Here is a 14,734-nt window from a genome sequence, read left to right as displayed (position 1 = left end):
GGAGGAGCGACGCGGTGGGCCGCGCACGGACGCGGCCCCGTGTCCACGGCACGCACGGGCCGACCGGACCGAGCGGGTTAAACTGAGTTCCGCACCGGGTCCCCGGCTGCTTCCTACGCATCCTCCAGGGTTCGGAACAGACATTTCCTAGAACGAACGCAGGCAAAGGGGACGGGCCTGCGTGGGCGGGAGGCCCCCTGGCCACGCCGCCTGCGCCCGACGCGTGCTGTTCCCTTGCTCGCAGCGGCTCTGCCGGCAGGTGTCCCCTGCCCACCTCTACCCAACGGGCACCGGGCGACACCCGTCCGCGGAGCGAGCAACGCCCTCGGCCAGGCGCGGCTGCACCCACCCACACCGGACGCCTCCCGCCCGACGCGTCGCCTCGCGCCCACGGCCCTGCGCCCACGCCCTGCGCCCACGGCCCTGCGCCCACGGCCCTGCGCCCACCGTGCGAACGGGGCCCTCGGCACGTCGGCGTCCTTGTCTCGCACACGGAGCGGGGGCCACCGGAGGAAAGGACCACGCGTCCGCTGAGTTTTGCATGCTCAGCACTTACGCGGTGACCGGCACGTAGGAGGTGACCACTCAAGGAGTGACCTTGGAACTGGGGACGGAGGGGGACACACTTACGGAGTGGGGGGAGGGCCAGGATCCGACCTCGGGCCCGAAGGCAGTCCGGGCTGTCGGCTACCGTTCGGGCTCCCCTCCCGGGGCACGCTGGGCCCACCCCAGTGCGTTTCACCCCCTCCCCTGACCACGCCGATGGCGTCCTCGGCTCCTGTGGGGCTGGTCCCTCACAGCGCCCGAAACGCCCCGAGCCCTCAGTAAACGTTAGTCTGCGAGACAGACAGCTGCACTGGCCTCGGTTCATCCAAGAAAAGCGTTTCAATGTCAACAGTTTTAACAGGGCTAAGCCTCTGAAACACAAACAGACCAGCTACGCGGCAGAAGCCATTTCTCGGACGCTCGGCCCCCTCGCAGGCGCCCGCTTCCAGAGCCTCTGCTCACAGGCAGAAGCAAACGACGATTAGCGCTGAATCTTACGCAACACCTGCAACGTCGCCCAAGAATCGATCCCATGCATGTGTAATTACTGAAGATAAAACGTCTAAAAACGCCGTCACGCCAACGAAGAAGGGCAGACATTCCTGAAGCATCGGAAAGCTGTTCGGAAGCTGCGCAAACTACAAATGGGTAACATCTGGTAGTTTAGGTGCCAGTTGGTAAAAATAAATAAACTTTTTAAAGTCAAAATATATTTTATGTTAGAATATGAGCCACGGCACTGTACAGGCAAATGCCACCCCAGACGGGTACAATGAGGAAGGAGACGGGGGGGGGGGGGCCTGAAGTCACGCCCACCGGGCCACCCCGCCCCAGAGCCTGGCGAGCACACTCAGCTGCTGCCAGCCGCCCTTACAAGCAGAGTCAGAGTCCTGGGCCATAAAAGTGTCCCCACCCCCACCTAGAAGCTTCTCACAAGAGAAAACACAGACTCATGACCCAGGAAGTGCATCTGCGTGATCTGAGAGGTCAGGCAGGCTGTTCCCTGGACCTGCCATTTTGTCTTTCTAGTTCTGGGATGGCAAATATTTGCTCAAAGATGTCACGGGCGAGCTCACGGCCATCGAGGAGCCCTGTTTGGAAGAGCCGTGTCCGAGGGGTACTGCTCCCCCACGACACTGAAGCGCCGAGCCCGGCTGGCGAGCTGCTCCACACTGAGCAGGGCCGAGGCGGCACCCGGAGCAGTCGAGGAGGGGGCCCCGAAGGGGGCTGCGCCCCGGGGGACGGGGACGGGGACGGCACGCGACGGCCCTCGGCGCGGCGCGGCCGGCGGGGGCGGGTGCGAACACGGCAGCGTCAGGGCCTCGGGCAGGCGCTGCCGCCCCTGCTCCCCGGGCCCCCGGAGGCCGGCAGAGCCGCCGTCAGGCCGCGTCAGGCCCCAGACGTCGGGCCGCCGCGCACCGCGCTGACACCAAACTCAGGCGTCTGTCCCAGATGTGGAAGATAAAATTGCAACAGGGCTACAAGGCCACGATGAGAACCAATGCCTTCACGTACATGTGTCCATACGAAACGCACACGTCCAACAGCACGCAACGTGACGTGCACGTTTCACGAATCAGATCACGCTTGCGGTTCTTCCTGAAAGTTAAGCTCCGGATTACCCCCTAACTTATTTTCCTCTGAAACTCGCAAGCACTGCGTTCACTGCGGTGACGCTGCACTTCTGAATTCCACGAAGGGGCCTGAGAGCACGAAGCTGCAGAGTGAGACCCCCTGCGGCCCGGCCTCCAGCGAGCCACGGAATCCCGCCAGCCATGGATCCCTCATCCGAAAACGAGGCGAGCGAAAGCACCCCCGCCCCCCTAGAGGACCACTAAGGAGCACGGGAGGTCGCGCACACAGCGCGCCCACAGAATGTGAGACGCTACAGCGCTTGCCAGGAGAACCTCGGTAACTTTCGAAAGCTGAATTCCTGATGGACATGTGGCTGGTTAAGAAACATAACTCAGTACTGGATAAAGACACATGATTAATAACCAGATACGACTAAACATACCCACGTGCTTCAAGCATTTTCCAAATATCCTAACGAGCACATTTTTTTATAACAGAAAGAAAACATTTTAAATGTATAATCTCACTACAGTGAAGTAAACAGCATCGTAAATGGTTTTTAATGCTTTTCCAGATTTATTGGTCTTAACTTCACTATCCTTGATACTCCCAAAGTAACGACTTCACAAAGGCAATAAAAACATAATGTTCAAAAACTGATACCGGCACATGTGGCATAAAACACATGACGGGAACCATGACCTCCACAAGGTCACCCGCAAGGTCACCTCTGCCAAACCTGGAGTAAAACACATTTTAAGACATGCGAGGTCCCCAGTCTACACGGCGGAGAAACCCCTGTCCATGGTCCTCCTGCCGGCTCCCCGGTCCCCCCGCCGGCTCCCCGGTCCTCTCGCCGGCTCCCCCTCCAGGGCCCACAGCAGCTCGGCTGGCCCCAAAGGAGCCATTCCCGAGCTCACCTACTCAGCAGTCTCGGTTTCTTATCTGTTTTATCACCCCGGTAAATTAAAACATGTTTATTAATAAACACATTTCTCTAAGCGGTTAAAAAACAGTGTATCGCCAAAATAATTTAGCAATGCTATCTGTAAAAAGGAAACGGTCACCAAAAGCTCTCGTGGATCCCCCCCAGCCGCGCCGGCGACACGGGGCGCAGCCGCCCGCAAGGCGCCCCCAGCGCCGACGCACGCCCCGCACCCGACGCCTGGCTTCGCCACGCGAGCTCGAAATCGCCGCACGTTCGCGTGTTCTGGGGTGCTGACGGTCCCGCCGCAGGCTTCGGGACGTGCATACTGCCTGTCCGTGCTCGTGTGACTGTCTTTCTCCCAGGAAACGTCCTAAACCTAAGAGAAAACACCCGCGAACAGCAGAAAAACAGGCGTCCTCCATGGTCGGTGGCTGGCGGAACGCGGCTCGCACGCGGGGGCCGAGGCCGGAGGACACGAGCCCGCGCCCGCCCCCCGCCCCACCCCCCGGCACCGCGCGGACCCCCCGGCGGCGCCGTCCTCGGGCCCAGCACCGCGCCCGGGAGCGGGGTGGCCGGCGCCATCTCCCGGGTCAGCCACAGTCACAACCCGGTTGTGGCCGGCGTTCTTCAGGGACAGAAACGTCCGCGCCTGCACCTCACCACAGCTCAGTACGCCGCAATGGGCGTGTGGACGTGGACAGCGAGCAGAGCCGTGACCCGGTGAATGCGGACACCGGACACCGCCCTTCTCCTCACAGCGAGCCCCGCCTGCCCTCTTTAAACGCTCCCTGTCCCTTAACTTCGCAGCACCAGCTGGAAAACTCCACAAACACAGACTTCAGTGTCCACCTCAGAATAGATTTTTAAGATCAGCCCGAACCGAAGTTCTTGAACCCATCGCTAACTATTCCGGGCGGCAGCTCAGCAGAGTCCAGCTCGACCGCGGCCCACGCAGCCTCGGGGTTCCCTGCGACCCCCGCGGGCCCGCCGCGCGGTCGAAGCCTCTCCCGGTGCGCACGGGGGCCCCGGTGACAGCCGGACCCCGGGGCTCCGCGTCCGCGCTCTGAAACAGAGGCCGGCTCCACTCACGCCCTCGACGACGCGACGCGCGGCCGCACCGCGCTCGCTGCTGAGTGCGTGTGCCCCACGCGCCGCGTGCCGCCACGGGACGTGGACACGAGGCTGTCCCCGAGCTGCACGCCGGCGTCCCACGGCCTCGCGAGGGGACGCACTGCGCGGCCTGCGAGCCGGGAAGGGAACGTGCCGCCACGTTCGCCTGCGAGGACGGGCGAGCCACGGTCGCTCGGGCGTGGACGGCGGGCGGGCACGTCCTCCGCTGAGAAAGCCCGGCCCTTCGCGAGCTGCCGACAACGAAAGCCGAGCACCGACAAGAAAGCAAACGTTTGAAACCTGCGTCCACCACCGTGAGCCTGAGAACCTCCCAACACTCAGGACTCTTCAGATCCGTGGCCATGTGAACAAGTGTGACGTCTGATGTTGTTTAAATAAATTCATCAGCACGTGACAATCCGCGAAACTCAGGGAACCGACACTTCCCAAGGCCAGGGCCTGACGGCGCGGCGCCCGCGTGGGTGGAAGGTCCGTTCAGAGCACGAGACAGAGCGACGGGCTTTAGCGCGACGGCACATGAAAAGCCATTACGGGAACCTTCCGCAGGGGACAGCCCCAGAAATGAAAATAAAGCTCTTGGCCCCACGCTGGGAACGTCCACGTAACTGCTTCTTACTTTCATTATCAATGTCTTAAAAGCAATCACCCTAGATTTTTGCCAACACAAAAAAGTTCGTTCACGTGAAAACCGCGACGTGGCCGAAGCTCTCGTTCGGAGTCCGGGCGCAATCGTGCTGCACCTCACAGGCACCTTCCTCAGGCACGGGGCGCTCACGCCGATTCAGACGATCACGGCCACGTCCACCTAACGATGACGTATTTGAAAGTCGCGTCCCCGAGGCGCGGGGTGTACACCAGGCTGGCACACGGGCGGAGCGCGTTTTCGGGGCATGACGGTCCCCGAGGCGCGGGGTGTACACCAGGCTGGCACACGGGCGGAGCGCGTTTTCGGGGCATGACGGGCCGTACGTGGCCGACTGTGTCCGCGGGGACGCGTACTGTCGCTCCCGCGCGTCCTCTCGACGAGACACATGGAGCCGGACACGGAGCCGGAGGGGACGACTCGCCCGGCCCCGGCCCAGGCCCAGGCCCGGGGGCTGGTCGCAGGTGCCTGAAAAGGAGCCGGAGCACAGGAGGATTACCGGGCCTCCTCCGAAGTCAGGGAACAGAAGCAGGGGTCACCGTGGAAAGCGCCGCCATCGGCAGAGAAGAACAGAGGGGGCTGGGGGCGGCTGGCTTCGCCGTGCGAAGGGCGTGAGCCCGACCTCCCTCCGGCCGGAGCGCGGACGCAGCCAGGCGGCAGAGGCCACATGCGAAGGTGCCGACCAACGCGAGCCACGCGGCTGCGCTGGACCAAAAAACTTCTCAAATTGCGGTGACGGGTCCTAATGTTGTAGGTCAAACTGTCCTTTACTGCGAAAAACAACAGACTCGCCAGGTGGAGTTCCTGGGAGCATCAGGAGACCTCGCTGTCCGACGACGGCTCGTGGCAGAGCTCAGCGCGTCCTCGGCGCTTCCGCCGGGATGGGGGACGCTTTTAAAAGCAGGAGAGCAGGTGCCCTGCCCCACCGAGGGGCCCGCCCCGCCCGCCCCGCCACTGCGGCCCAGCAGCGCGAGGACGGGACTCCTGGGGACGCGCACGACCTCGGGCACCGAGACGCGGCAGGGGAAGCACGTTCGCCTCACGTGGACGGACGACCCCGTTCGCGCCCGCGGTCCCGGGTGGTCACTCCAAAAGGGCTCCTGGAGGTCGGCCAGGCCACAGCGGGGTGACGACCTTCAGCGAGCAGAGCGCGCCGTGCGTCCCACCCACGGGCAAGCGTGACCAAAGCGCCGTCCGACACTCTCCGAGCCGCACGGTTCACTTTGCTAACGTTAATGCGACCAACGTCTCCCGTGCGAAAGTGCGGAAACCTGGGCCACTTTCCAGGCACAGGAAACGACTCGCTCTCAGCGCGTCTCAACGGTTTCGTTCACGACACACGTTCGCAGCACAAAGCAGGAACCCTTGCCATCCTCATCCTCATCCATGAACTCGCACTGGGGAAAGACCTTCCCAGTGACACGTGACCTACTTCTGCATGCAGGTGCACCCTTTCACCTCGCAGGACACGCGCGCTCTCCAAACTGAATCGCAAAGGCTTTGGTCCATCACGGGCGCCCACGGGTGAGCGAAGGCTTAGGCCTTACTGCTGCGGGGACCAAAGCTCAGCCAGGCGACCAGAGACGCGCGGACCCCCTCGGCAGCCCTCTCGCCTGCGTCCTGAGCCCCAGGTAAGACGAGAAACGTCCAGAAGCAGCTTCTGCCGGTGCCCGGCTCGCGCGCCGAGGCAGTCCGGCCACACCTGCTGGCGCCCCGCCGCCGGGATCCTGGCCAGGGCCCGCCAGTGGGTTTTCACGCCCTGCCAGCCCGCCGCTCGTAGCCCGCGGACCGGGACACGCCCAGAACCGGGCAATGGGTCTGCCACCTGCTTCACACCTGGAAAGGCAGGCCGAGAGAAGGTCCGCCCCCGTGCCGGCACCTCCTACCTGCCATGGGGAAGCGACACTAATGGATAGCAAGCTGGGCACAAACGCCAACACTCCCTACCCCGAAGATAATTTCCAGGTCAGAGATCGGTTTAGTTTCATGTTCGATCACGTTGCTCGCATATGCATTTTAGTTATAATAAAGGTTCATATCAAAACAATTGCTATGTTATTTATAAGCGTCTTCTGACATTAGGCCGAAGTTCAAGACTGGTAACACTATAAACAAATTAACTGATAGAACCAGGAAAACTCCCAACACCTTTGCTTTACACGCTGCAACTGCTGAATTAAATGCTCAGTGAAGAAACCTTAAACCTTTCTTCTTAAGCCTCCCAACAATTTGGTACCATATCCCCAGTTCCTGTGACTCACGGTTTTTTCAAGAATATTAAAGAACCACTCTGCTGCCAGTCTCGCACTGACCACAACCGAGATCCGATAGTTCGAGAAGGCCTATTCCATTAAGGCTACAAGTCACATCAAGGAAAATTATTTTTCACTGGCAGGAAGATACCACACTGAAACTAGACTAGGTACAGTCCCAACCTAAGATAACTAGACAATGTCAGACTCACAAACACACCCAAACACACCCCCCAACCAGTCACCCCAGGAGCTAAAGGTTACAACCACCGCGGAGGTCCAGGTCATTAAAAAAAAAAAAGAGGACCTGATACGCCTATAAATACTACAAACACCATGGGCAACTATCTCATTACACATTAGTCACCGGAAAGAAACCTTCCAAAGTACCAATGTTTAATAACACAACTGTCATTAGTCTGGAATAGAGAGTTAGCTACAGGTTATGCAATTATTTCTACTTCACCTGAGACTTCCCACTCTGCCTCTGCTGACAAACCAGAAGGTATTTTTCACACACACGTCTGGGTGACAGGAATCACATTTCTTCTCAAGACCAACCAGAGTATTAAAATATAACATATTCACCTTAAATAAAGCATATGTGGGTGTCCACACAAATTCTAGGTTATTTTTTTCCAACAGTGCAAAAAGAAAGCAATGAACTCAAGAAATAATAAAAGAAATGACTTTATTATCTCATGAAACGAAGTGGTCAACTACCTACCATAGTGTCTGCGTTTAGTTGTAATTTTTACACCAAAAATTGAGACTGGAAAACATAAATCTTTAATACTCTAATAGACAATTCCATTGTTTTAAAAAAGCATACACCCCACTTTTTGTCAGGAATAAAAGTATACACAAAAAAGCCACATTCAATATTCTTCCCACAAAATATTTATTGAGCACCTACCACGCGACAAATATAAGAATAATGTTTAAAAAAATAAAACTCTAAGTGCTGGGCTTCACACGTCATCAGGGAGGCAGACAGACAAACCTGTGGCTGGAATGATGTGCTTGGGGTAACTTAAACAGTGGACAGCCACAGAGCGACCGTAGACCTCTGGGCGACCCCACAAACCCTCTGCTGAGGAGGCAATGAGAAGGAAAGATTGGCAAGAAGCACTCTGCCATGATAATTTCCCAAAAGAAATAAAGCCTTAACATTAAAAATCAAAAAAGGACAGAACTAAATAGCTTGAAGACACTTTTACTATGACTTACGGTTTCCCATAATCATTAAAATATTAATTCAGCTTAACATCGATCTCCTGGTGGTAAAATACCAATGTTAAGTTTAGATTGTCAACTCTCACTTGAAAACTCCAAAACAACCTGGGATCCAAGTGAGGAAGGGATTAAAAAATATGGATCGATAAAATCCTACCTGCTTTTTCTTTGGAAGCCCTCTTTTTGCACACAAATGTATATGAAAGAAAAAGCAAGCTTAACCACTTTGATTTGAAAACATATTCTGATTTTCTTAAAAAGAGAATGTAATCCAAAAAGCCAAGCTTATCATCTTCCTAAACAGAAACCACAGAATTATCAAGCGGGTTATCACGGGCTGCCTGAAACCACCAATCAAAGATGATTAATGGAGTTAAAAAATCTGATAGCAGATACCGATCATGATCATCGTACCCGCCCTCCAAAGCGAACAAAAGAAAAAACCACAACTTTACTCTCGTACACAAACTTAAAAAGACTGTCCAAATACATAAACATAAGGCTTAAATCTTATGCCCATAAACCAAATTCAACATTTCCGGAACATAATAAAGGCCATTGCTACAACACATTCTTGTAGAAAGCTAAGAAATAATCTGTGACAGCCAAATAGAGTAAAAATTCATCATTAGATGGTAAAATTTTCATACAAGTTTAGATAAAGTAAACTCGAACCACTGGCCTTGAAATACTACTATAGAGAATTAACACAAAGTAAGTTTACCTACGTCATAATGAAAAGTACCTTTAAATCTGAAGCGTGACTTCCAAAACCAGAACAAAACTTAAGAGTGTGCTAAAGTTCTCCAGAAACAAAAAGTGTGATGTAGACACTAGACAACAACAACAACAAAAACCTAAGAAAAATAACATATGGACATTTAAAAAACAACAATTTGTTTCATTATGAAAAGCTTTCTAATACATTCCTGGAGAATCATTTCTAAAAACAGAAATGTTCAGGTGTAAGTGGGGAGGAAAAATTACTAAATGAAATAATCATTTTCCAAAAAAAGCCCTTCACCTTTGCTTTGCATCAACATACAGACACGGCAACTTCCCGCCTGCAGAAGAACTATGAGCAAAGGCGGCTCTCAAATGACAGGCCAGTTTTACTTCACTAATTACCCGTATGTAAGAAAATAGAGAAAAAATTTCAATTGAGTGCTTAGAAACATAACTTAATGAAATCGATGAATTATAATGTTTCTGATTTAGGATTTTTAAAAATACCAAGTCAATTTAAAGTCCTAAAGAGTAAACTGAATTTTCTATTACTAAACTTAAAAAAAAAGTATTCCTTTTCTCAACTAGACTTGGAGAATTTCTCAAAAAACAATTATAAATAGATCTCTTCAAACAGAAAAAATTATGTACCAGGAAACTTTACAACCAAATTTTTTAAAATAGAGATAAGAAAAATCAATTTAATCTTAAAAGAAAATATAATCCTGAAAGCTAAATTATTGCATGTCGCCTTCCAAAAGACATGCTAATAAGCCCAGGAATGAATACTTCACTACATACCAGTTTGCTTACTAGCATCTAATTCATAAAATCATTAGAAACAATGAGTTGTGAACGAGGAGTAACTTAACCTATCAGTGTTCAAGCTGGCAACCGGAACCTGAATGCCTAAACGGGCACTCCCCCACCTGCAGTGGGGTCACAGCCTGACAAACCCCAGCTGAGCTGAAAACAATCGTAAGTGGACAACGCCTTTCACACACGCAACCCACCAAACACCACAGCCGGGCCTGGCCCACCCTCAACGTGCTCAGAACACGACATCCAAAACAAGAAAGCAAACAAGAAAGCACTGCGGGCCACAGCACAGTGCAGACCAGGGGCGTGACCCTTGACCCCTGCAGGGTGGTGACTGGGTGCCCAGCGCCAGCAGAGGGGATCACAGGGCACAGGCAGCCCTGCGAAGGCTCAAACTTCAGAATTCGCAGTACAGGTCTGGCGAATGCGGGCCGCCTCGGCACCACCACGGGGTGGGCCAAGGGGCCGAGGGCAGAACCTCCCCGAGCCGGGACAGGGGTCTTAGCACCCGCCCACAGACCAAGGCGACGGGCTCGACCCACGGAGACCGAAGAAATGGGACCCTCTGCCTCGGAAACACGAGATGTTTAAAAGGTGAACATCAACTTAACTCAAAAAAATGTCAACTGGGGGGTTAAGAAAAAGGAGTACATTCCAGGAGAATGTTTCAAACGTGCCTGGCGCCTGTGCACTGGTATTGTGACAAACAGTACTGGCTCCGAATTACCTATTAGAACAAATCAAAAGATGCTTTGAACACACTTCCTAGGCGGGCACAAGCCCTGTGGGCTGCACGCTGTGAGTCTGCGCGACACTGCGACCCGAGATCCAGCCAAGTACCCACGCTCAGGCTACGAACGGCTCGGGTCTTTGTCCCGCACAGCCCCGCACAGCGCCCCCACCCCACCGCCGGGGACGGGGCTCGCTCTGCCCCCCGTGCGGTCCGGGGCTCGCGGCGGCTTTGCTCCGGGCGACCGCCGCGGGCCAGGCCCGGGGCGAGCGCGGCTTCCCGCGGGTCCGCGGGGCCCGCGCGGCCGCTGCCCCGCCCCCGGCACCGCCAGTCCCCGGACCCCCGCCCCGGGGGAGGCGCGCTGTCCCGCACGCCCCGGCCGCGGCGGCGAAGCCGAGACCCTCGCTGCCCCCCGGAGTTCGCCTCCGGGCCGCGCTGCCGGCCACCCCGCGGGCACAGCGCCTGCCCTGCCACCTGCTTCGCGCCCGCCATGGCCACCCCGAGCCCCCAAACGCCCTGGGCACAACGGCGTCGGTCCCGTGCCCTCCGCGGTGACAAAGGTCCCGCGGCCCGCCGTGCGGGCGCCGCGGCCCCGGGGCTGCGGGCGCGGTAACGGGGGTGAATTCCGTGCGACCACGCCCGCCGGCCACCACGGGACCCCGCGCCCGGCGGGGGGCTCCTCCCGGTCCGCGACCCCCGGGACCCCCACCGGGCCCGCGACCCGCCCCCGCCCGCGAGCCCGCCCCCCGCCCGCGGCCCCCCCCCCCTCGTGTGACCACCTCGGCCTGCCCTGCCTGACCCCGCCCCCTGCGGCGTCCGCCCGCCCGCCCGCGCGACCCTGGCCCCGGGCACAGGTGACCGCGCTGCGCCCGCGCCGGCCCGCGCGGCCGCCGGGACCCGGGCGCGAGCGGGCGGCCGCCAGGGCGCGGCCACGGGGTCCGCGGCGCGGGCGGGGGTCCCGGGGTGGCGGGGCCGGGGGCCCCCGGGGGAGGCGGCCGGAGGGAGGCCGCCGGCGGCCCGCGCACCTCGGTGGGCTGGCTGATCTCGAACAGGTCCAGCCGGTTGGCGTTCCAGTGGCGGATGATGTCCGCCAGCTTCCGCCGCTCCTCGTCGCGGCCGCCCGCCGACATGCTCCCGGCGCCGCCGCTCCGCCCGGCCGCCGCGGGGGTCGGGGCCGGGGGCGCGGACGCGGGTGCGGCCGGGCCGGGCGGGACCGCGCGCCCAGGGTCCGCGGGCCCCGCTCCCCGCGCGCTCGGCCGCCTCGGCGCCGCCGCCGCGCTGCTCGCTCTCCGCAGGCCCCTCGGCCGCCCCGCCGCCCCGTGCTCCCGGCTCCGCGGGCGGCCTCCGCCGCCGCCGCCGCTGGCCCGCGTCAGCCCCGCCGGCCGGTGTGCGCCCTGAGCGCCCCGCGCGCGCGCGCCCGCCCCGCCCGCCGTGCGCGCCCCCGCGCCGCGTGCGCGCCCCCGTCGCGCGCCCGGCGCCCGCGCCCGGCGGCCTCCGCTAGGTGCTGCTGCGCGCGGCGCGGCGCGGCTCGGCGCGGCCGCCTCCCGCCCACCCGGCCCGCGCGGGCGGCGTGCGGTTCCCACGGGCGGGCCGCGCCGTCCCCGCCGCAGCCAGGCCGCGGCCCGCCCTCCCGCCGGTGCCCGCGCTGTCCCCGGCGTCCCCGGGGAGTTGATGTGTCCCTTCCAGGGGACTCGCTTTCATCTCTGCAAGCTGCTGTCTTGTGGGGCGGGCACGTTACCAAGCTGCGTGTGCGCGCGCGTGTGTGAGTGTGTATGTGTGTGTGTCAACGGTCACGTTTTGAAATCCAGGGCTCCCCGAGTCCCCCCCCCCCAACTCATTCAGAACAGGGCCTCTCAAACCGGATCTGCACGCTGCGCCCACACATAATGGACCACGAAGCCGGGGTAGTGAATAACAGCGGGGTGGGCCACGTGTGCTGCCCGGCAGCGTGCGCGCTGCCAGTGTCCCCGTGGGCGTGCAGACCCCACATCAATGTCAATAGCCAGTTTAGTAATTTTAGGGATGTTTGTTTCATTAAGTGTTTTTAATTCCGCCCCCCCAAAAAAAAAAAATTGTCGGCGTAGCGCGTTCCCACGCACTGACCCCCACAATGCTCATTCAGGTAAAGTTGGCTTCACACATGATCCCTGACGTGTGGCAGCAAAAAGCCTTCATCTCTGAAATACCAAAGCCAAATGATGAAATAGCCATATTTGACAAAGCCTTTTTATTTTTGTCATTACTTCGTCTTTTCCAACGTGGCGATGATTTTTCTCTCCACCAATTGGGATCCTGTCGTCCTGCTGGCTTTGTCTCCAGCCTTCTTTTCTACTGCCCTGGCACAGAGCGGCTGCGTAAGGAGGCTTTTCAGCAAAGAGGCCTGGGGCGTTGAACCAGTGCCATGGGGGACGAAGTCTTCAATAGACCTGCAGTCTTCCTTCTCAAAATTTAAAGTGCGGCGACTTGCGGGAACGCACACCTGTAGAAATGGCATCTTCCTGTTCTGCATTCTGCTCCTCTGTGCCTTTAAGTCCCCGGGCTTCCTCATAGACTCAAATTGCTTTTTTTGTAGATTTGTTTTTGTGTGAGCATCACGGTGTCAGAACAGCTCAGGACTGTCTAGGAGGTAGGTTCCACAAGTGTCATCAGGGTCATCAGCCACAGTGTCACGTGAATTGTAACAGTTAGAGCTTTATTCCTGATGATGCTATAACCAAAAACGACTTGGCTCTTAGCGTAAAGAATTGGTTTGCAAAGCCGGCAGTTAGATTGCAGGTGTCCAAAGTGCACGTATTATTGCTGAAGAAAATATCCCATTCGTGAGGAAACAAGTGTGGGCTCCCGCAGCGTTGTTTGTGTAATAAAAGATCTGTGGCACACATGAGGCATCCGCGGTACGATGCTCAACACGGGAGGGCTCTGAGTTCATGTTAATTATTATTGTTCTTCTGACTCATTAAAACCCCCTTTTGTATTACATGGGAATGGTATGTTAATACCCACGCTGCAATTCATAGTTCCAGTCCACTACAGTTTAGTGAAAAAGGTTTAAAAGCAACCTGAAATCCATAGACTACCTATGATTCCTAAGTCATGAAGACTTAGAACTGGCATATATCTAGGCCATGAAAATTTCAGGCTAACAAATTCTTCTACTAATTGTATTGTTTTTCAAGACCTTAAGATCCTATGCTGAGCCATATGTTAATTTTGATACCACATTATATAAGAATAATCAGTAGACAGAATATCCATCTTCTATCCTCAGTGTATTGCTAAGTTCTGATACGTTTAATAATCACACTTAAGTGTTCAAGAAATGCTATATAAAAATAAAACCATGGAGGATTTATTATCAACTCTACTTTACAGACAGAGAAACTGAGATATAAGAGGAAAGATTACAAAGCCGCATTGGGTGAGATTGAAAAAGATAAATTTTTTAAATTTATGAGTGCATTTTTAAAATTTTATTTTCTGTTTTATATTTAACTTTTAGCTTTATTTTTTTTAAGTATTTTAGTTACACTGTAAGAAAAAGAAATCCATGTTAATTGGCACTGATCTCAAATATTTCTAAATATCTCTAAAACAAATCTACATAAAACCTTAAAGTGTCATGTAATGGGAATAAACATATGAGAACAAACAATGGTATTTTTAAACTTTCGGTTAAGCTTTGAATGTTAAAACAGTTATCTTGAAATATTTTGAAAACCGGGTTGTTAAGATAGGCCAAATGTAATAAACCTGTTCCTGGCCCCATTGTCACAGGCATGGAGAACAGAAACCACCAGGGAAAAGATCAGGAGCCTAACTGATCTCGGAGGAAAAAACCATACAAATGTATCAACTGTATTAGTGGCCAATAGATTATTTAATTTTCTAACCACCAATAAATTACATATTTCATTAAATTAATCAAATTTTGAAACATTTTAGTCCTATAATTATACAAATCACCTTATAGGCCTATTTACTAGGCATGTAAATTCAATGGATGGTCTTTACATAAAAATTAAAGGGCTATAATAAAGACAAAAATAGCAGAATTTCTAGGGTAGACTACTTTCCAGAGTAGCCTATGCATGTGAAAGTTAACTAGTTAATCTAGAAAGTTAAATAAATGCTTCATTCGCCTAATCTAT

The 14,734-nt window shown here is 55.4% G+C and overlaps 1 protein-coding gene across 18 annotated transcripts in view; it reads right to left on the bottom strand.

Annotated features, from left to right (window-relative positions):
- Positions 1-11,758, bottom strand: part of AFDN (afadin, adherens junction formation factor) — a 102,700-nt gene extending 90,942 nt beyond the window's left edge. For all 18 annotated transcript variants that reach the window (XM_036223600.1, XM_036223626.1, XM_036223630.1 and 15 more), the window contains exon 1: positions 11,612-11,758. In XM_036223600.1, coding sequence (XP_036079493.1) covers positions 11,612-11,716 — 105 coding nt within the window. In that variant the 5' untranslated portion in view covers positions 11,717-11,758. The remainder of the gene's footprint in view (positions 1-11,611) is intronic.
- Positions 11,759-14,734: the final 2,976 nt, after the last annotated feature.

This window comes from Rousettus aegyptiacus, unplaced genomic scaffold (genome assembly GCF_014176215.1).
Source record: "Rousettus aegyptiacus isolate mRouAeg1 unplaced genomic scaffold, mRouAeg1.p scaffold_m13_p_1, whole genome shotgun sequence".
In the NCBI taxonomy this organism is placed as follows: domain Eukaryota; kingdom Metazoa; phylum Chordata; class Mammalia; order Chiroptera; family Pteropodidae; genus Rousettus; species Rousettus aegyptiacus.
The sequence above is the reverse complement of the archived record's forward strand: the minus strand, read 5'-3'. Positions and strand labels throughout refer to the sequence as shown.